This window comes from Spermophilus citellus, assembly GCF_964194105.1.
Source record: "Spermophilus citellus genome assembly, chromosome: 4".
NCBI classification, from domain to species: Eukaryota; Metazoa; Chordata; class Mammalia; order Rodentia; family Sciuridae; genus Spermophilus; species Spermophilus citellus.
This window is the reverse complement of record NC_138185.1, coordinates 120,103,486-120,126,396: the sequence shown is the minus strand read 5'-3', so window position 1 is coordinate 120,126,396 and position 22,911 is coordinate 120,103,486. Positions and strand designations below refer to the sequence as shown.

Below are 22,911 nucleotides of genomic sequence, written 5' to 3'. Positions count from 1 at the left end.
ATGTGGCTGCCTTACCCATGCACCCATGAAGCAAGCTAGAATTTTCTTTTGTTGGTTTATAAACCTTATAAAAATAGAAAGTTCCATTGACAAAAAGACTGGACATGGTAGAGCATACAACTTTATCTACCCTTCTTATGGATATTGGTTGTAGAATAGTAGTTGTAATTAACTTGGAAATGTGGACCTCAGGTTGAAGTACGGTGAATGAAACAAATTAATAATAAACAATCTAATAGAACATTTGATTTCAAAAAGACTTTACCTTTTGCTGTGTTGCAGGACCCAGTGATTTGGGTGGAAAAGTACATGGTATCCGTCCATGATGAATATGATATGGTAATAGGAGACTGGGATCTAATGGGACCCAAGGAACTGAGAGACTAGAAGGTACACCAGGAGGGTCACAATGTGTTTTATGCAAATTATATGCTGTTCTAGTAACTTTTCCGTCAGAGGTCTTATAGATCAGGAGTGAAGAATCTTCTGCTGCATGAGACAACAAGTAGGAACCCTCCTGCAAGCTAAGTACACCATTGAAGATCAATCTATTAATAAAACTGAAAACAATTATAGGCATAGAACCACAACCTCTAAAATATAAAATAGACCAATAAAAGTAGACTTCAGATTTAAAGTCTTTTCATGCCTTTTAGGCAACTAAATTATTTTGGAACTTTGGAACTTTAGTACAAAGTTCAGAATATCTGATCATTTTCTTTTTATTATGTATTAGGCAATTTGCAAAATTTCAATCATCTAATAGAAAAACAATCTGCCTATTTTTCTAATCTATAGAGAACAGATGCTTCCTGAAAACATCTGTCTCTCAACATTTTCATCATTCAACATCCTAATTTTTATTTTTAGTAATAGAAGTTAATAGGTAGAAGTAGAGGATTAACAGATAGTAATTGATAGAAGTAGACACAGGTTAATGTTAATACTGAAATGTACACTTAAATTTTAAGAAGGTAGAGCTCATGTTAAATGATCTTATAATAAAAATTATTTTAAATTATAAAAGTGACAAAAGACATGAGAGAAAGTTAATGTTACATGTTTATGACGTCCAGTACTTTAAAATAAAGTGGCAGAAACTAATGATGGAACAACCAAGATATAATATGAAGTATTATTATGAGATAATAGTAGCAATAGCAGCCAACAGATATTGAATTTTTATCATGAACCAACAAATGTTATACTGCTTCATATCCATTTTTTCATTAAATCCTCTGCAACAAATCTTCAAGGCATAATATTAATTATTAACTCCACATAGGTGATAAATAAACAAATTAGAGATGTGAAGCAATTTGCCCAAAGTTGTGAGTATAGTAGGGTTTATATATAAACTCAGGCAGTCAAATTCCAAAGGCCATACCCTTAATCACGATCCTCTACTGTCACAATAATCAGTTATGTCAAACATCCAATCCACATTTTTCTTTTTTTTCTTAGAAAGCTTTAAGGGATTCAATGTATAACCATAAAGAGCTAATAGGATGATTAATACACTGTGCTTTCTTGGGATTACACATTTTCTGGATCAAAGGGGAACAGTTCTTTCTCACATTAATAAAAAAAGAGATTAATCATACTTCAGTTATACAGATCTCCTACAAATCTTTAAGTTACATTTTCATTAACATTTTTTTGGTGCAGGGGATTTTACCCAGGGGTACTTAACCCCTGAGTTCCATCCCCAGTCCTTTTGCATTTTGAGACAGGGTCTTGATAAGTTGCTTAGTACTTTGCTAAGTTACTGAGGTTGGCCTTGAACTTGGGATCCTCCTGCCTCAGTCTCCCTAGTCTCTAGGATTACAGGCACATATCCCCACACTCAGCCATTTTCATTAACTTTTTAAATTAAAAGTAATAGATGTTGATGAAGAAGGTCCCCAAAATTATTCTTATCCTTTAGGAACTTTTTTCTCTTGATCACTTTAATATAAGGAAATAATAATTGATAAAGAAGCAGGAATAAATAACATTTCAAAGATTGAGATTTTACTAATGAAAATCACTAAAATCACTAAAAATGAAGAAAACTTTGGTTTACAGAAAAATGTATACATATTTTTTGAGATGGGTTTTGCTATGTTGCCCAAGTTGGTTTTGAACTCCTAGGCTCAAGTGATCCTCCTGCCTCAACCTCCCAAGCTGTGCCATCCTGCCCTGCTCCAGAGCAATGTATTTAATTTATGGAGAATGAGACACTCCAAGGACAAGTATCATACACATGCCATACGAATGCAATGCACATGAAAAAACATAAAGACATACAACTCTGGTAGGCAGAATAGTGGCCTCCTAAAAATGTTTTTTTTCCACACCCTGGTTATCTTACATGGCAAAGGGGAAAGGTAGCAGATGGAACTATGGTGATTAATCAGCTAATTTTAAAATGGTCATATTTTCCTGGATTATTCAAGTGGGCCCAATGTAATCACAAGAGCCTTTAAACGTGGAAGGAGGCTGAAAAGACTCACAGGGAAATCCTACTGAGAAACAAATTCAGACAAGTGAATACTATGATTTTAAGCCAGTATGACCAGTTAGATCTCAAGATCTACAGAACTGCAAAATAATAAATTTGTGTTGTTTTACAAAACTGATATTTTACAGCTATGATAGAAAACTAATATAAGAACTGGGGAATATAGCTCAATTGTAGAGTGCTTGCCTAGCATGTGTGAGGTTTTCACTCCCCAGCACCATAAGTAAATAAATAAGAAAATTAGTAACAAATGAAATAAGATTGACAATAAAAATTCAAAAGCATCTGGCAAGTTTCATATATAAGTACTGTACCTGCTTAGAACTAAAAAGTACTCAGGTACTTACTGTACCCGACACCATTATTTTACAAATAAGGAAATTCACATCTGGTTGTATAATTTAAGTGGAGAGTTAGAACTTGAACTTGGAAATTTTGACTTTGAGTTCAGACTACTAAATTGTTGTCTATTTCTCTTTTCATGACAGAAAGTAAGTAAAAATTCATATAAGTTGGACAAATAATCATTTGGAGAATTCATATTCTTAAATTTGCCACAGAGTTAAAAACTTTGGTTACTAGTTCTCTGTGGCTTCTTTGTCCTGAACAAAAACTTTGTTAGTCTGAATAACGGTCTCCCATGATGTCTGTATCCTGTCTCCAGACCTGTGAATACATTAATTTTAATGGCTCTGCAAAAGTGTTTAAATTAAGGATTCTGAGATGAGGAGATGATCCTGGATTACTTGAGTAGGGCCAGGGTCCTTACAGGAAGCAGGCAGAGGAAAATACTATTACAGTAGGGACAATGCAGTGTCACCTGGATGCAGACATCTGAGTGATGAAATTTGAAGATGGAAGAAAGGGCTGCAAGTCAAGGAATACAGCTGCGTACTAGAAACTGAAAGAGAGAAGGAAGGCTTGGCAATGTACGCCTGTTATTTCAGCAACTTTGGAAGTTCAGACAGGAGGATCACAAGTTCAAGGTCAGCCTGGGTAATTTGGCAAGACACTGTATCAAAAGAAAAGGAAAAAAAAAAAAAAGCTCCAGAAAAAAGCAGGCCTGCTGACACCTTGACCTTAACCATGAAACTGATTCTGGATTTCAGGTCTTCAGGACTATAAAGAGAACTATAAATTCATATTACTTTAAGCTACTTGTAATAGGGGCAATTTGTTATATGGACAATAGGAAACCAATACAATGGCCTTTTAGAAAATATATTTGCAAGTTCATTAAAGCAGATACTATCACATTGTCTTTTTACTTGTATTTTTTACAATTTCAACTTCAACAAAATAATTCTTGTACTTCTAGTCTTTCTCATTGATTGTTAATAACATATTTTCAAAGTTTCTAAGAATATTTTCCTAAGAAAATCAGACAAATCAGCGCAAAGTGTCCAAAAAATACTTACCTACTTAATTTCTTTAGAATGTGTTGGAGAATGTTAAATAAACTTGAAACCCTATTAAACAGAAGAAATTTATGTAAAATTAAGCCAAAACACTTAATTATTAATAATTATAGCTTCTCAGGAAAAGAAATGCCCTCAATAACATAGGAAAACAGAAGTGACAATATAAAACAGAATGCTAAACTTTTAAACATTTGAATGAAAAAATGATAAATTTTTATTTTTGTTATTTCTTGATTTTCTTTTATAATCAAAGTATTGGCCTTGTGTTAAGCAGTTATAAAAAGATCACTGTTGTATGTTGAAATCACATACTTTTAAAAATACAGAAGAGTATGGCTTTTAAAGATGGTGTAAATTAGTTTTCAAATATTTGATGGGTACTTTAAATATGCAATGACAGAGAAGCTACTGATTGTGAATGGGATAACTAAAGGGAAATTAAATGTTATTCTGTTTTTTTTTTTTTTTTTTAGTATCTCTTCTAGATCCTAACTTAATATTTCTTTAAAAAAAATCATTTTCATTGAGAGAAGTGAGGCAGGCAGAGAGTGGGGTATAGTAGTTTTTCTATTCACATGTGTAAAGAAAAGTTACTGCCCAAGAAAAGCAATTCTTAGAAACAAAAGTGGATATATTTAAAGCAGAGAGTTCAAGTTTGAATCTGGGACTCTTAAAAAAACATCAAGCCTCAGAGCTAGTACTACTCAATTAGTGTAAATTAAGACAATTTCTCATTTAAGTGGTGAATTCAACATACCAACTAAGACCTAGACTGTCTGACATTAGCTCAGTAATGTGCTCTGGAGGCAAAGACCTATAAATCCTAGTTCTCATATATAAAATGGCAAAGACACTACCACCAGCCTTTCATAGAAAGTTGTGAGATACAAATGAGATAATATTTATAAGTTATTTTCCTTTGCATTTAGGCATTTAAAGTTCTGAGTACAATACATTCATTTAGTTTTGGTATACAAAAACGCTTGGTAGGATGGGCAAACTTAATATTTAAAAGTAAAGGAAAACTAGTTATCATACTAATAAGTTTTTCTCAATTCTGTCACAAAGTGAACTTTCTTACTTGAGTGCTGAAAGTTTTTCTTTTAATTCTTCTGAGGTAATTTCTTCTAGCAGGAAAAGCTTTGAAGTAAATGCATCAATATGCCCTAAAAATAAAATATGAAACTTAAAAAAAAGCAAATAAGGTATTTAAAAAACAAAAACCCAACAAGTCACCCACTCTCCTTCAAGAAAATTTTTACAAAATTTTAATAATTATAATACAAATTTCATCAAGTCTATCAAGCAAAGCTATATTTTAAAATTACAAAAAAATCAAATTATACAAGAAATACATATTCATTTAAAAATCTTTGCTGAATGTAGAAAAGTTTATACAAATATCCACAAACACAAAATAATCCCTAAGCCAACAATTTAAGAATAACTGTTCAGGGCTGGGGTTGTGGCTCAGTGGTAGAGCCCTTGCCTAGCATGTGTGAGTCACTAGGTTCAATTCTCAGCACCACATATAAATAAATTACTTAAATAAAGGTCCATTAATAACTGAAAAAAATTTTTAAAAGGTTAAAAAAAGAATAATTCTTCTAATATTACTATTTCTAATTTCCATTAAAGTTGCATTTTTATTGAGTTTTTCAAGGAAAATATATACTTATTGTTAAAACAAGCACTTAAAAATCAAAATTTATAGACTGGGCATGTTCTATGTATCTTTACACATGTGGTTTTTAAGATGAAAATTAGATTATAAAAAATATAGCTAATTATTTAAAGTACACCATGAGATTTCTTGTGGTTTAAGCAGTCTGTTTAGTCATTTTTCTTTGCACTACTGAGGATTAAACCCAGGGCCTTGTACATGCTACCACTGAGTATATTCCCAGCCCCTTTAATTTTATTTTGGGACAGGATCTCACTAATTTACTGAGGGTAATCCCTAATTACAATCCTCCTGCCTCAATCTACTGAGCACCTAAGATTATAGGCATGCACCTATAATCCTATAGGTGCATAGGATTATGCCTGATTCAAAGTCTTTATTTTTTTATAAGCATGATATGAATCTAGAATTCCAAAAAGCAAAACTGTACATGTCCAAAATAACACTTCTATTTTAAAAAGTCATGTTTATGTTTTAAACAAAACAGGGTTGAGACACATCACTGATGCCTTATGATATACCAAACCAAGGAAGAGTGAAACAAAACTTAGCCCTGAGACAAATGTTATACAATCAAGTCATGGTTTATTAAGGAGAATAAGAGAAACACTCACCATGACTAAAAGTGATATTGTTTTAAAATAATACTGTTTTTGGATTTTTATTTTTTTAAACTCTTAATATTGGGTTGTCTAATTACCAGGCATATTGATGTCAATCATAGGAACAACAAAAAATACATATAATTTGATATCTCATTTTTATATCTAGCCCACTTTCATTTGCTTTATGCTCAAAGAATTCAATTAGAAACGTTATTAACAGATGCCTTCCTTCTAGACAACAAATCCATCTGTTCCAACAGCCTTGTTACACAAAATTTGAGTTTCACCTCTTTTTTCCTAACAGTCATTATACAGTGACATTTTTTTGTAACTTTAAATTTATGTGCATTTAGTTGCATAGCCTAATATATAATGTAAAAAACTAAGATAACAGATTAAAAATAAATATTCATAATTTAGGGAGATTTTAACATATCTTAAGGGATTGGTAGAATATGCTGATTAAAAAATGAGTGAGTATATAAAAGACTTGAGAAAAAAAGGATTAACCAAATGAACATACAGAGAATACTATGCCCCAAACCTGCATAATATATAATTTTTTGCAAATATTTTCCTATGACATATGGTTATTAATATACCTATCTTTAACAATTATCGTTTTAGTGTGGTTGATGGCTTAATTGCACTGTCGTCCACGAACATACTGTCATCTTAGTCCTTTTGGTCTATTTTCATAAGTATATGTGTATATTTGCAAAAAATTATATAGTGACATTTCTAATAACATACTTGTACATTTTAATGGTTTAATAACATAGAAAAAGGATATTAAGTGCTATTTTATTTTTTGGTACTGGGGACCGAACTCAAGGGCACTTAACCATTGAGCTACATCCCTAACCCTTTATATTTTTTATTTTCAGACAGGTCTAGCTAAGTTGCTTAGAGCCTAAATTGCTGAGGCTGGCCTCTAACTTGCAATCCTCTTGCCTCGGACTCCTGAGTTGTTGAGATTATAGATGTGTGCCACCACACCTGGCAATATTATATTTTTAGATGCTTACAAAATAAGCCTTGAAGAGACTAACAGTTCTTATATTTTTAAGGAAACTCAATAAAAAAGTACATATTATAATATACATCAAATACAGTCTGTCAAAAAACTATACAGACAATCATCCTAAGTACTATGAAGGTCTACCTCCTTAAGATTACAACTATTAACCTTGAAGCTTCCTGACCTGTGAGCTTAAAATGAATTAACTATATGCCTGAGATACTTAAGTTCTTAGCCCTTGGGGCAGCTGAGCAGGGCTTGGGAGGATAAAAGCTTTCTAGCCAATGCCCTTCACTTACAAGCAATCTTGAGATCTCTATACATCACCGTATGTTGTACAAATGTTTTTCAGATGTGTCAAAGTTGGGAGGCACTGTTTATATAGTACAAATAAAGGCTTTGTATGCATGCGTTCATACATGTATACCTATATATACATAGGTAGGCCTTGCTTTGTTTGCAGGGCAGGACCATACAAATGATCATACTGGTGAAAACTATGCAAGCAATTTTTAATAATATATGATTCTTATGTATGATATTATATAAGTAATCTAAAAACTATGATTATTCTACCACCTTTAAGTATTCTGTCAAAACAAATTTTCCATCAATTATAAGTGCATAGGGAAATGAAAAAAACAGCAAAGTATGTATTTAGTTTATTTATAAAACCAGCCTGGCATGGTGTCACATGCTTGTAATCCCAGCGATCTAGGAGACTGAGGCAGGAGGATCACAAGTTCAAACCTAGCCTCAGCAACTTAGTGAGGCCCTAAGTAACTTAGTGCGACCCTATCTCAAAAATAATATACGGCTCAGTGGTAAAGCATTCCTGGGCCAAATTCCTGGTACTCCCCCACCGCCAAAATTCCTTATCAAGAATATTTTGAATAGTGCTTGTTGCATTCTTAAACAACTCATGTAGAAAGAAAGCATCTTTTCTATGTCGTGGTGAAATAGCTTCAAACAGTACATTCTTTGAGCATTCAATGTCACGAAGTATCCCAGGAGTTCCTTTAATATAAAATCTTATGCTGCTGTCACTTCTTCATTTTTTATGTCACAAGAATTTTCCTCATTTATGTCAACAGAGTAGCCTTCACTAAGTTCCTCTAGCAGAAAATCTAGAGTTTCTTGAGGAGTAGGAGTGTCAACACTTGTACTGTCAGTTATTTCTTCTATAACTCCAGGTAAGTATGATTCAAATTTCATTTCTAGCAATATTAATTTTTATTTCTTTATTTTAATCTGTGTTGGCCAATTCCCTCTTTTGAGTATCCACTTTTACAAATATTATATGGGTTTAACACTGGAAGATAAGGAGGTAACACAATTGTATGCTTCGTTTTCTGTACACGAACTCAATGATAGGTGAATAGTGATCAGTCACAGATCATGAATGAGGTGGCACAACTTGCCAGTGATTATGATGTGCATCTATTATCTATGTAGTGATCAGAGCAAACAGTGAAGATTGTATGCAATTACTCACTGTTAATATGCTGTCATAACTGGTATTTATACTTATAAGAATTGTGCACAGTGAGGACTGCCTGTACACCAACTATATAGAATTGATATACATTATAGGACTGGAGGGTGATACAGAAATTGTGGTAAGACTACTTTGGATGCTTTCTTAAAGGAGTAAATCTTAGCCAGGCAAGGTGGTACACATCCTTAATCCAAGGAGGCTATGGCAAGAGGATTCCAAGTTTGAGGACAGATTCTACAATTTATTGAGAATCTTGTCTCAAAAAATAAAAAGGGCTGAGGTTGTAGCTGAGTGGTAAAGCACCTCTGGGTTCAATCCCCAGGACCACACACATTAAAAATCAACCAGTCAGTCAATCTTACTGTTTTTAATGGGGCATGGGGCAAGTAGGAAAAAAAACAAGTACTGTAATCTAGGGAAAGAGGGGAATGTGCTTATAGTAAAGCAAGCAAACAAACAAAAAACAAAACAAACAAACAACAACAAAAAACAAGTGTACTTGAGCTTCCTGAAAAAGAATCTATGAGCTATAGAAGTGGTTCTCGAAGTGTGATCCCTGGACTAGCAGTATCAACCTCATCTGAGAACATGTTAGAAATGGAAAGCCTTCTATTTCTAATTCAGACCTATTAAGTAAGATGTTAGAAAGCTCCATTTTAACAAGCTCTTTAAGTATTTTTCTTGAAAATTTTTCTTAAGAAGTACTATAATATTAAACAAAACAAAAAACACCTCAAACCTCATGTGCTTTAAAATACATTTCCATGTGAAGTATAGCTCAGTGGTAGAGCACTTGCCACTACCACTAGAATATGGAAGGTCAGCATCAAAACAACAAATATGTGGTGTGTGTGTGTGTGTATCCATATAAAAATGGAAAACAAGCCCAAAACCCACAACCATACATGTTTTTCTTTTGATTTAGTCAAACCGTTGTCACAGAAACCAAACATATTATCCCATCACACTAAAATGAATGGCTCTTATGTGGATAGGTTCACTGAGGAAAACCAGAACATGTGGCAATGATTACTTAAGACTTTTTAAGAATACTGTAGATGAAATAATCCACACAGTCAATGATGGTAGTTTTATCTGTTAAATTGTGCATTAAAAAATAAAAAATGAATCTTGGGGCTGGGGTTGTGGCTCAGTGGTCAGTGGTAGAGAGCTTGCCTAGCATGTGTTAGGCACTGGGTTCGATTCTCTGCACCACATATAAATAAATAAAATAAAATAAAATAAAGGTCCATCAACAACTAATAAAAATATTTTTAAAAAATGAATCTCTCTCATCAGTCAGTTCAGTTCACTGATAAAGTTTTGCTGGGTCTTTTCCTAAAGTGGATGTGGTTGGCAATTACTATCAAGCAGCCGACATGAAGACTATTAGTGTGAAGTCTCTGGAGAAACATTAAGATCCTGGTTACTAATTAAAAAACTACTACAATAAACTTCCAGCAGTGCATATGAAAGAGGTGGAGTTAGGCAGAGTGAATTAATTATTTCATTATTATGTTATTAGATGAATAGTGATCAGTCTATATTTCATAAAATATGAAAACAAAATATTGGTTAGCCAAAATAAGGGGAAAATTCCAAGTGAACAACTTTTCCTGGATTAGGCGAGAAAAATACACAGCACTTATTACATACATGCTACCCACTGCATAAATACAGAATTCCATCAGACTAACCTCAAACCACATATTGTCTAACAGGAAAAAGAGATAAGTAGAAGACAACAAAAAGAGAGTAAAAGATGAAAGGTGAAAGATGGTACACTGAGTGATGGAAAAAAGGAAAAGATCATATGGAGGGGCAACTTGGGATGATTAGGAGGGACTGAGACATATGGAATGAACTGAGCTATATAGGATTAGGCATTCTAATGGGAGAAAACAAATGATCAGCAAATAATCTATCACATGAGGTATGTTCATTGTAAATGAACCCAGCCAATCAAACCCCTGCCCAATTTCTAGCCCTGTAAAACACAAAAACAAAAAAGTAAAAAGTCACTTCATTAATGTGAGATTTAAAGACAGTGTTATTATAATTTTATGAAAATTTCAAAAAAGTATGAATCAATTAAATAGTAAACCAATTAAATAGTACTTTTAAAAGTAGCTTGTTAGAATATACATCTATTATTTTTAGTTAACTATCTGTTAAATAAGAATTTAAAAACAAAAGATTATTTTGACACTCATGTATAGTGAGATTGATATGAAATAAGAGGAAAAAATGAAACATTTGTTATCACTAATTCCATTTTGCAGGTTAAATCTAGAGTAGAAATGGGAGTTTAAGAGGAATGTTAACACAATTAGAAAAATAAAAACAAGCAAGTTCAAAAATGGAAGTTTTCCAATTGAATTTAAATGTATGTATTTACAAAAGAATTAAAAAGAAAGCCTCTTATATAACTTACCAACATAAAACGAGCAGTTGGAATGCAATAAACTTTCTGTCCATAAGCGACAAAGTTCACTTTCTGTTAGAGCTTCAACTCCATAACAAGCTTGATATTCTACTTTTGGTAGTACATAAACTGGAAATTGCTGAAATTCAAGATTATAGTTTTTCAAAGCTCCATTATTTACTATTGATAACAAATATATTTGCCTACATAGCTTTGCAGCTTTTAAATGCTTTCAGGTAATCTTATTTCATCCTTTCATACAGAATAGGATTCAGACAGAGAGATGAACATATCTGCCCTTGATGGGCAAAAGAAGCCTTGGTTGATTCAGGCAAGAAAGGATAAATGGATAAGGAAGATTCCTCACCACCACCTCATCCCCAGTGTAAATCACTATACCTGTGTGTGTGTGTGTGTGTGTGTGTGTGTATTTTTTTTTTTTTTTAATTTCTGTCAGGGAATGTGATTGACAGACTCCTTGGAACAGAACCTATCATACATAATTGTCCAAAGATTCAAAGCTAGATGCTGGGAAGCAATGACTATAATATATACTAAAAATTCTCAAGAGGAAAAAAACAGTAAAGTTTTTTGTTGTTGTTTGCCCTTTTAAGCATTAGTTCCATTGTCTCAGGCTAAAATACTCTGAGCAGCTTGTTTTAATCCTATGAATGAATAAGCATTAATAACCACATTAACAATTGTGGATGTCATTTATCTTCATTAATATAAAAGATTTTATTCTAGATACTAAGTATCTGAGAAATTATCCATTCAGGGTTTACTGGTCAGAATTCCAAACAAATTAAGTAAAATGACTATAGCCAAGCACAAGAAATGACTATAACCACTAAAGGAGAATATGTAAAAATATACATATTTGTGAAATAATAAAACATTATTCTTATTCATTGTCCTCATGTTTGTCAAAGAAAATTCTTTTTTCCCCCCTGCTCTGCAGTGCTGAGGATTGAACCCAGAGCTTCCAGCATGTCAAGCAAGCACTTTACAACTGAGCTACAACCCCAGTCTAAAAACTCTCCTCTTAGCAGAACTCTATTTCCAGTTGCAGAAAAAGAAACATGAGATTTCAGTAACTTACTCAGAGTGATATGGCTAGATAGCACTTTTGAAATTATACTAAGATACTGCACTCACAAATACATCTGAAAATATTTCATCAATGTTGCTGAATTGAGCCATGTTGCAAGTTAGTCAAGAAGTGACTAACTTGGTGGACTTAACATAATGGTAGTAATAAGAACAATTCAAATACAATAAAATTTTTGTTATCAACATGTGAAACAGTATGGTTTATATGATTACCTCTGAATTTTGTAAAACTTTAAAAAGTAGTGATTCCTAAATGTCAATATGCACATGAATAACGTAATCATTCAAAAATGTAGAATCTGGGCTGGTACTCAAGGTTTTGCATTAACTATATCCTAAATTTGGTTTTAATTTCTATATGTATTCTACTGCCATCTCCAGGAAGCCATGGGAAAGGAAGGCCTGAATATTTTATCTTTCCTTAGCAACCCAAAATTGAAGTAAAAATTTAAAATCAAGATTCCTGTACTATAAAAACTAAATTCATTATTTCCCTTCCCATGTGATAGGTGGCTCCTACTCTGTTCTCCCCCAAGTGAAAGCTTTTCTTGGTTCTGTCTTCCTGTTTTTCACATAAATCTCTTAAATCTTTACATATATTTCTAAATAGATATTCCATAGCTAGTAGCTTTTCATCAAAATTATTAATTATCTTTTATTTTCCTCAATATTTAGCACCTTCAAGATCCCTTTTTCTGCTTGGTTAAGTGGATCATGCTTATAATCCCAGTGACTTAGGAGGCTAAGGCAGGATAATTACAAGTTCAAAGCCAGCCTCAGCAACTTAGTGAAGCCCTATGCAACTTAACAAGACCCTGTCTCAAAATAAAAAATAAAAAGGGATGAAGCTCAGTGGTTAAGTGCCCCTGGGTTCAGTCCCCGGTGCCAAAATATTTAAATAAACAAACAAATAAAACCATTATTCTGGTTCTACAATGCCTATATAAATTTTAAATAACTGATTCTGAACTTTTTAATCATTTTTCAACATAGCACTTAGGATATGTGGTTAACTGTGACAGACAATAACAGATAATATCAAATTATCCAGAGTTACTCAGTCTGGATTTCATAATTATGCACAGAACTCAGTGAATTTCAGTTTTATCTTAAGATCCAAATTAGCCTCTTTGTTTCATCATTTGAAACTGGCTGCTGTTTTAGGTTCTCTAAAATGCAGCTCTTGTTAAGCAGAGTTTTGATGAGGAAGTTTAAGTGATACTGGGAATTAAAATCTCAACCATGATAACAGAACTGAAGTATCAGAGGAAAACAAAGGAGAGATGTATTAATTTCTTTCTTTTTCCTTTTCTTTTTTGGTAGTACTGGGGATTGAACTCAGGGCAATCGACATGCTAACAATCATGAGCTACAAACCTCAGCTCTTTTTTTTGTTTGTTTTTGTTTTTTGTTTTTTTTTTTTATTGGTTGTTCACAACATTACAAAGCTCTTGACATATCATATTTCATACATTAGATTGAAGTGGGTTATGAACTCCCAATTTTACCCCAAATGCAGATTGCAGAATCATGTCGGTTACACATCCACAATTTTACATAATGCCCTATTAGTAATTGTTGTATTCTGCTACCTTTCCTATCCCCTACTATCCCCCCTCCCCTTCCCTCACATCTTCTCTCTCTACCCCATCTACTGTAATTCATTTCTCTCCTTGTTTATTTTCCCATTCCCCTCACAACCTCTTATATGTAATTTTGTATAGCAATGAGGGTCTCCCTTCAAAACCTCAGCTCTTTGGAGATAGGGTTTTGCTAAATCGCTCAGGGTGGACTTGAGCCTCAGGCCCCTGCCCCCTGAGTAGCTGGGATTATAGGTATGTCCCACTATACCTGGCAAGGTAAGGTTCTTGAACAGCAGAGGTTAAAGAAGCTTCTAAGTATTTTTAAGCTTTAAGCTGGTTTTAAGATAGAAATATTTATGAGAATGTATCCTTACCTACTTAAAAAGTAGCATTAAAAATATTTTTTGCTGGGCACAGTGGCACAGGCCTATAATCCAGAAACTCAGGACGCTGAGACAGGAGGACCACAAGTTCAAAGCCAGCCTCAGCAATTTAGCGAGACTCTGTCTCAAAAGTAAAATATTAAAAAGGCTGGGGATATGACTCAGTGAATCTCCAGTACCAAAAAAAGAAAGAAAAATTTCACACTAGTGCCTCAACTTTCCCCGAAGTACCCTTCTTTAACAATGTTCCTGTTCTCCCAATTCCTCAATTTTTCTCATTTTTTCAGAATTATTTATTGAGTTCCTATGGCATAGAACATTTAAGAAAAACAAAGATGAATGGGACATGATTCCAAGGAGCAGACATTCAACTCTGGGATTTAAACCATGTGTAGTGAACATCACATACAGGTGTGATAAGCATTCATTGAAAATTTTAAAATTTTTCTCGGTTTGACACAATCAGAAATATGAATTTCTTTTTTTAAAATATTTATTTATTTTTAAGTTTTAGGTGGACACAATATCTTTATTTTATATTTATGTGGTGCTGAGGATCAAACCCAGTGCCTCGTGCATGTTAGGTGAGCAATCTACCACTGAGCCACAATCCCAGCCCAGAAATATGAGATTTCTATCCAGACATTCTTTTGGGGCTCAATTGTTTTGACACCATCTTGATGAAGGATGAATCTTCTCCTATAAGGTTATGTCTGGACATTTATCAATTTCACTTGAGTCCAGTGAATGATAAAGTTCTTGCCAACTTGTATTGTTTAAGAAGTAAGTTAATATCCGAAATTTCCCTACGCTATTCTTAAGAGATACTAGCCATCAATAATTTCTAAGTACTATAGGCTAAAAGAGAAATACAAAGTGCTAGCTGGGCAGGGTGGTACATGACTGTAATCCTAGCAACCTGGGAGTCGGAGGCAGGAGGATTGCAAGTTCAAAGCCAGCCTTAACAACTGAGTGAGGCCTTAAGCAACTCAGCAAGACTCTGCCTCTAAAAATAAAATATAAAAAAGGGCTGGAGATACGGCTCAAGTAGTAAAGTGCCCCGGGGGTTCTATCACTATTACCAAAAAACCCAAAACAAAACAAAAAATAAAGTGGTATGAGTTCAGAGGGTAGGAAGTAAAAGAAGCAAGGGTAGTCCCAAAATAAATAAGAGACAGAAAGTAAGAATTATAGAATTAAACATTGAAAATACAATTGATAGTACTGATACTATAAGTGTTCAAGTTTATACTTATTAAATTCATCCCAGCTAACTACAAATGAGACAAGAAAAATAACAAAGTAAAATTCTTAATTCAGAGATTATCGGCATTTATCTGAGAGAAGGCTACCAGAAAACCTATAGAATTTGTTATTCCTTGATTTTTCCTTTATAAAAAACACTTTCCAGGGGTTAGGGATGTAGCTCAATGGTAGAGCATTTGACTAAAATGGGTGAGGCCCTGGGTTCAATCCCTAGCACTCACCTCTGAGAAAGAAAAAAGCATTCCTAGATACATGTAATTCAAAATTATTGGTCTGTAAAATTTCACGTTTTTAGCACTTCTTTTCCTTTAGTTATTCTTTAAAGTCAGGGAATACTCTACCAGGATCAGTACTGGAAAATATCACTATTCTTTATTCATCTAATCACTATTCCAAAACACACTGACAACCTAAAGTGGTCAACAATGATTTTTATTGGTGCTGGTTTAGATAGCAAGACACGAAAATTAAAAAAAAAAAAAAAGTATGTGACAAATAAACACAATGGAAAAAATTTTTTAAGAAAAAAAAAAGGCAAAATACTTTAATACTTCTTACATAATCAATTATAATATAGAAGCTTCTCTTTACTTACCAGAATTCATTCAATAGTCACACAAAAAATGCTAACTAGTCTGAAACAGAACTTCAAATATCAAATAGAGAAGCCTTTTGATTTAAGAAGCAATTATCAAAAATTTCTTAAACTGAAGAAAATGTTGATACCTAATCCCCAAACAACAGCGAAAAGAGATTTGGTCTTCTAACAATCCTGAAAACGCTTCAAATGTGTGTGAAAGCCTATCTATCAAAACTTGTACTTTCAAATAAACCAAGAAAAGTTCCAATACCCCATTTGATTCAAATGTATGATATGTCAAGATCATTATATTGTCATGCGAAATAAAAAAGGGGGGGGCTTGTATGTCATCACAGAAATCCAAATTCACATAGAAAACAGGAATAAATGTGCCAAACTAGGTCAAATTTATGATGATGAACTTTTCATAAGTTGGTATGGTCTATGTAAGGATGTTACTGGTATTAATGACTATTATGTATAATTAAACACTTTTCCTTATTAAAATTGATCTCAGTATTTTACTAAAAAACACTATAAGAATGATAAACAATTTAAAATTAAACTTCATATTAATGGTATTTTAAATATTTGCTGTTGATCTAACTTTGCTATCCCATTTTAATCCCCCAATAACAACTTACTCTTCTGATTTTCTTCCGTTTTTTAGAACGTGGTCTTGTCTCTATTCTCTGGACACTGCAACGCACAAGTAATAACAGGTCTTGCAGGCTAAACAATTTATAAACAAAATTTCCTTCTTGAGGAGCAAGATATTCTGATGTATCTTCAACATAGTCCTGAAGTTCATATGGCAATCCTTTAAAAATAATATTTCTCATTTTTATTTTAAAATACATTAGCCCTTTATTCATCATAATTCAGTCTACAACAATTCAGTTAACTATTTTTTAAGCTTTTACCAACTTTACTTTCTACTTCCTCCACCTAATTGATGCTCACACTATTACCATTTCTATTTACTGGAACTGTTACAAATCTAGCTGAAATCAAAGCTTTAAAGTTTTTTTTCTCTCTCTCTCTCTCTCTTTTTTCCCCCAGTGCTGGGGATAAAACCTAGGGCCTCATACATGTTAGATAAATGCCCTACCACTGAGTTACAACTCTAGTCCAGTTCTCTTCCTTCTAGTATTACCTTCATTAACTTTAAGCAAAGTATAAATTAGTGAGACAGTACATCAAATTAAAAGAAAAAAAGTTTAAAAAGTAACGTTACGCCTATTCTAGGCAGAGCTGGGGAAGAGATTTACATTTATTTCACAAAATTCAAAAGTAACAAACTATAGTCTAACACAAGTACAAATATTGGTCTGATCAATGTTTATAATTGGTGCATTTCCTCTTCTTCAGTTTGCTAAACCACATTACCTATAGCTTAGCAGCCACCTTACACAGTGGATAAACATTAAGTTATAAAACCCATAAACCTCTGGTACATATCTAGAGAGGATATTCAGGAAACTGAAATACTGATCAAGAAACTAAAAGATTCAGTATCAATGACTAGATAAAGATTACAGCACAGGCCATAATAGAGACTGTGAAAGAATGAAGGAGAAAAAGTTAAAAAAGGAATAGATAAAATAGTATAAGTTCTTTGTAAATATTTACTTACGTCCTTTTGGCTTCTGAAATGCAGAAGACCATCCAGATTTTGGCCAACTGGAGGCATCTGAAGGAGCAGAGGGTTGCTCAGAAATAGGTGGTTGTTTAGAATTTTCTAAATTCATTAAGGGCAATTCAGGTACTTTTCTGGAAATGGGCTTTAAGAGCTCATCCTGCATTTTTAAAATTTCTCCAACTGGATCAAATTTTTTATATACCCGTTTGATAGGTTTTTTTAAAACACATGACTCTTCAGAATTACAAGTGGTAGTAGTAGTAGTCTGGTTTCCTACAGAAACTTGTTCTGAAGAAGAATTTGGACTCGCTGGTCTAGAACCTAAACTAGAACCCACAACAGCTATTTTTTCATCACTATTATTTTCACACTGTGTATCAATGATTAAACAGTCCTCATCTGTATCACTACTGCAAGGAATTACTTTTTCAGTTTTAGTTGTTTCTGATGTAGAAGACTTTTCCTTTGAATTGTCTATGTTATCTAGAACATTCAGTCTTTCATCTTTGGTATATACTGTATCTGTAGTCATATCATTTTCATTAGAGTTTTCAATTTCCTTGGAATTTTCAAACTGTAAGGCATTAGATGTTTTCAAGTCATTATCTTGCATCAAAGACTTGTCAGAACTGGTTACCGTTTCACCACATGGTACACATCCCTGATCATCTTTATTTTTGCATTCTTCAGGGCCTCTTTCCACACCAGTGACCAGTTGTTTCTCCTTCTGCAATTGTTCCATTAGAATCTGAGTTAAACTTCTAGAATTAGCAGAAATGTCTGGTGCAGATGGTGCTACAGGTGTAGCTGCTGCTTTGGGGGCTGTGGAATCAGTCAAGATGGGTACCGTGGAAGTATTTGCTGGACTTGGTGACTTTGATGGTTTGGTAGTAGTTACTCCAAAAGTTTCAAGTTCTGTGACATCATCATCAAAATCCAGATCCAAATTTTCAAGAGTCTCAATTTTTCGGCACTCATTAACTTCACTGGATGTCTTAGAAGAAAATACATTGGTAACTTATTAGTAAAAATTTCAGAGCATGCTTCACCTATTTCTTAATGTCCCTATCTCTCAGATATATAGTTGTATTTTTAAAAGTAGAAAGAAAAGTCTAATGTTTCTAAATGATTCTTGCTTAAGATGACAACAAACTACAATCACTATTTAGCCTGACTTTCCCATTGAAATATTCAGGAAAACAATTTGCTAAATTTTAACGCACAGAAAACAGTGAATTGTGAAGTACTGCATCTCAAGAGGATTTTACACTAATCAAAAAGAAAAAAAAGATGATCACCAAGAAGAAATGCAGGATCAAACAGGAAGACAGGTTTTCATTTATGCCCACCTGTGCACTCTTGCAGACACCTGGACTTAGCTGAACTGTAGGAAAGCCTATTTGCTGCTGTGAGGAAGCTATTTTCTAACATAACCAGAGAAATGTTGCTACCTCTAGTGCGTTCCTAATATTACCCAGTAGCTTTCTTTCCATACCTACTCAGTGAAAACAATTTTTGAGTAATGTAAGATGGGGCAAAAATGGACAGGGTGGTACTGTATCTGGGACATGAAGTCACTGAGTTCATGGTTCTTTATGTACTATTCTAGTCACTTAAGAACCACACGCAGGGCTGGGGATGTGGCTCAAACAGTAACGCGCTCGCCTGGCATGCGCGGGGCACTGGGTTTGATCCTCAGCACCACATAAAAATAAAATAAAGATGTTGTGTCCACCAAAAATAAAAAAATAAAATATTAAAAAATTCTCTCTCTCGCTCGCTCTTAAAAATAAAAAGAACCACACACAGCTTTAGTTTATTCAGGAATAAAATGTCTCCTTCCAAAGTAGACAAAAAGCATCAGAATAGCTCTCTTCAATGTGGCAGAAAACATTAGATAAACACTATGGAAATTTGGTTATAAGATATGAATACTACTAACCTTTCAGTTTAAGATTTGAGAGAAAGATTCTAACAACAATCAAATAGTAAGGAAAATCAAATAGTAAGGGAAGTTAACTAACCTCTCTAACCTCAAATTCCTCATTTCTAAAATAGGAATAAGAGGGTTAGTTCTCAGATTTATTCCAAAGTTTAAATGAGAAACTATATATAAAAAGTTTCCTTGCATAGTGCCTGGCACAGAGTAGGTAGCCTCCAAATAAATGGTAGCTCTTAGTAAAACAAAAAGTTCCAAATTTAGTAAAAAAGTAAAATTAAACTATATGCTGTTTACATCAGACATTCCACCACAAAAAGTTTGAAACAAAACAAATGAACATGACATTAAGAAATAAAAACAGGAGGAATAACAATGTTAGTGTTAGACATACCAGAATTCAATGAAAAAAGCATTAGACAGAAAAAGGAAGAATGATGTGTTGAAAAAAGATGATATCCATGTGAGAATAGATAATGGTCATGAATTTGTGACATACCAAATATGAGGTTAAAATATATAGTCAAAAAGAAAAATAGAAGAAAATTTCGACAGAAACACAAGTGTACTTGGTCAATGATACCCTGTCTCTTAAGTGAAAATAGAAATTCATTAAGAAAATTTTAAACAATAAACCCAAGCACTTGCAAATTAAAAAGCACTCCAAACTATTGGATAAAAGGAGAAATAAAAATAATTACAGAATACTTAGAAAGCAACAAAAATTAGAAGAGCAGATGTTAAAAATTAGAAGTATCATAATTTGAGGATCCATATAACAGTACCTTCTTCTAACAATTATTTTGATTTCATTTTGCTAGAAGTGTAGTGGAGACATTAGCAATCCAGAAGCATCTTACTCCAAATATGGGGCCTGAAAACTTAGGCTACAAATCTCTGAGAAAGCTCATTTACTTCTGGTTTACTTTTTCTCCTGTGGTATCTAAGTCTTTGGTGGAAAAGTGAATTCTGACTTGTAATCCCCTAATTCTGTGATGCTGCCAACAGCACAGCTCATTTCTTGGTTGCCACTTTGGAATTGGCAAATACCATCCAGGGCAAAAACGACCCTAAGTGACAGGCTTACACCTCCTATATTCCTTTCTTCTCTGTTATTTCAGCCCTGGCTATAATTCCTCACTATCTTATTAGTAGTTCTTTGATGCTTCTAAGAGAGCAAGTTTTATATTTAGTCTGGCTCTTATAGTTAGTCTTATAGTCTTGACATTCACCTCATACCAATATTAGGTAGATATTCAAAAGTAAATGTAAAAGAATAAAACATAAGAAAACTGGAAGTGCTGTGCTTTGTGATACTATACATCATAAAAAGTATTAGGCCAAAAACAAACAGAAAAAAACTTAAAATATATAAAAAGCAAAAGGCCAATATACTTAAAATTGTGTGATCTCTTAAATGTAAGAAAGACATTTTCATATTTGACTTTAAAATTTTGTTTCTTCTTCACTTTATTCAAGTTTCTATTCATATGGCTTGTTCTCAGGCCTTCTTGGTCATGAATGTAAAACAGTCTTGCCCCTATCCACCTATCTCCCTTTAACCTATTCTATTTTTCTTTATAGTGTATCACTATCTGCTTTGTGGCTGCTTATTAAGAATCTCTGCTACTAATGCAAGCTCTGAGAAGAGACTTTGTTCTCATTTACTGCTGTATCCTCAGTGCATAGAACAGCATCTATTCAATAACTACTTGTTAGACTGAATTAATGAAGTTTTCTAGAAACAGAATAATCATAGAGAAAATACTTTAAAACACACTGAATAAAAGCTAATATATGCAGTGTCAACTGTCAATCTAATACTTTATATGAATTAACTGCTTTAAACCCAAACTACCCAAAGAGCTAGGTAATATCATACTCGTCTTACAGATGAGCAAAATAAACAGATTATATAATTTGCCCAAGGCCACATAGCTACCAAGTATACTGAAAAAGATTAACAATCTAACCAAATACTTTCTGTACCAATCAAATTAAATTCATCTGTTCCCTTTCACACTTAAAATTCTTGAATAGGAATGAGGCCAATTAAAATCTCATATTAACCACTACCAAGACGAGAACATTATTAAGTTTTTAGTGTATGTACACTGAGCATCTTAAATAAATACCAAACTTAACCCTCACAACAACCTTGTGAAGTAGGTCCTACTACTTTTGTTTTATGTGAAGAAAAAACGGAGGTTCAGGGAGGTTAAATCACTTAACGTCTTCTAGACTGAGAATTCAACTCTAAATTTGAATTTAAAGACTATTTTATACACTTACAAATATACATACCCATTACATACACACACACACACACACACACTTTATTTTGTGGGTTACTCCACATCTGTGGAATTTAGATCAAAGCACATTCATGTTCACCTGGATTTCAGGGTTGAGGGCTCTAATCTATAGACATAAATCTGCACATATTTATTTAGTATTAACACAATCACAATGGGGATTTTTATAACCAATAACATTTTGAATAAAAATTTACTACGTTTTTACACTAAGAAAATTAAACTCCACATACAAGCTTTAAGAAAATTTATCAAAACCAGATCTGATGGCATGCACTTACAGTCCTCAACATTTGGGAGACTGAAGTGGAAGGATCACTTGAGCCCAAGAGTTTGAGATCACCAGCCTGGACAACATAATGAGAGCCCCCTTTCTCTTAAAAAAAAAAAAAAATTAGGGGCTGGGGTTGTGGCTCAGCAGTAGAGTGCTCACCTAGCATGTGCGAGGTGCTGGGTTCAATCCTCAGCACCACATAAAATAAATGAAATAAAGGTATTTTGTGTCCAGCTACAACTAAAAAATATATAGTAAAAAAAAAATTTTTTTTGTCTAATTTGTGACACCTTTGTAAGTCAATAAAATATTTAGATGAAGGACCTAGCTAGGAGATTTGAAATCTATTTGGATTGAGTCTTTGGTATACAACAAAGTGTTTTATAGCTCTGCAACATATAATTGATACATGACACGTGTAAACTCCTTGAGGTATGTATGGTGTGATGTTTTTGTACATTTATGTTGTGTACTGATCAACTAAGTATATATGTTATCCATCATCTCAAAAATTTACCATGTCTTTGTGATAAACATTAAAATTCTTTTCTTCTAGCTATTTTGAATACTAATCAAATTTTTGTCTTTCTGTACATTGTCTTTCTGTGCGCCTGGCTCATTTAACTTAACACTATGATCTCCAGATAGATACCATTTGT

General features: G+C 33.3%; 1 protein-coding gene across 5 annotated transcripts in view; it reads right to left on the bottom strand.

The window, feature by feature from the left end:
- Nucleotides 1–22,911, bottom strand: part of ICE2 (interactor of little elongation complex ELL subunit 2) — a 42,943-nt gene that overhangs the window by 5,416 nt on the left and 14,616 nt on the right. For all 5 annotated transcript variants that reach the window (XM_081291088.1, XM_081291087.1, XM_081291090.1 and 2 more), the window contains 6 exons: nt 17,719–18,718; nt 16,727–16,902; nt 11,167–11,296; nt 5,006–5,090; nt 3,922–3,972; nt 266–524 (listed from right to left, as the gene is read on the bottom strand). In XM_081291088.1, coding sequence (XP_081147214.1) covers nt 266–524; nt 3,922–3,972; nt 5,006–5,090; nt 11,167–11,296; nt 16,727–16,902; nt 17,719–18,718 — 1,701 coding nt within the window. The remainder of the gene's footprint in view (nt 1–265; nt 525–3,921; nt 3,973–5,005; nt 5,091–11,166; nt 11,297–16,726; nt 16,903–17,718; nt 18,719–22,911) is intronic.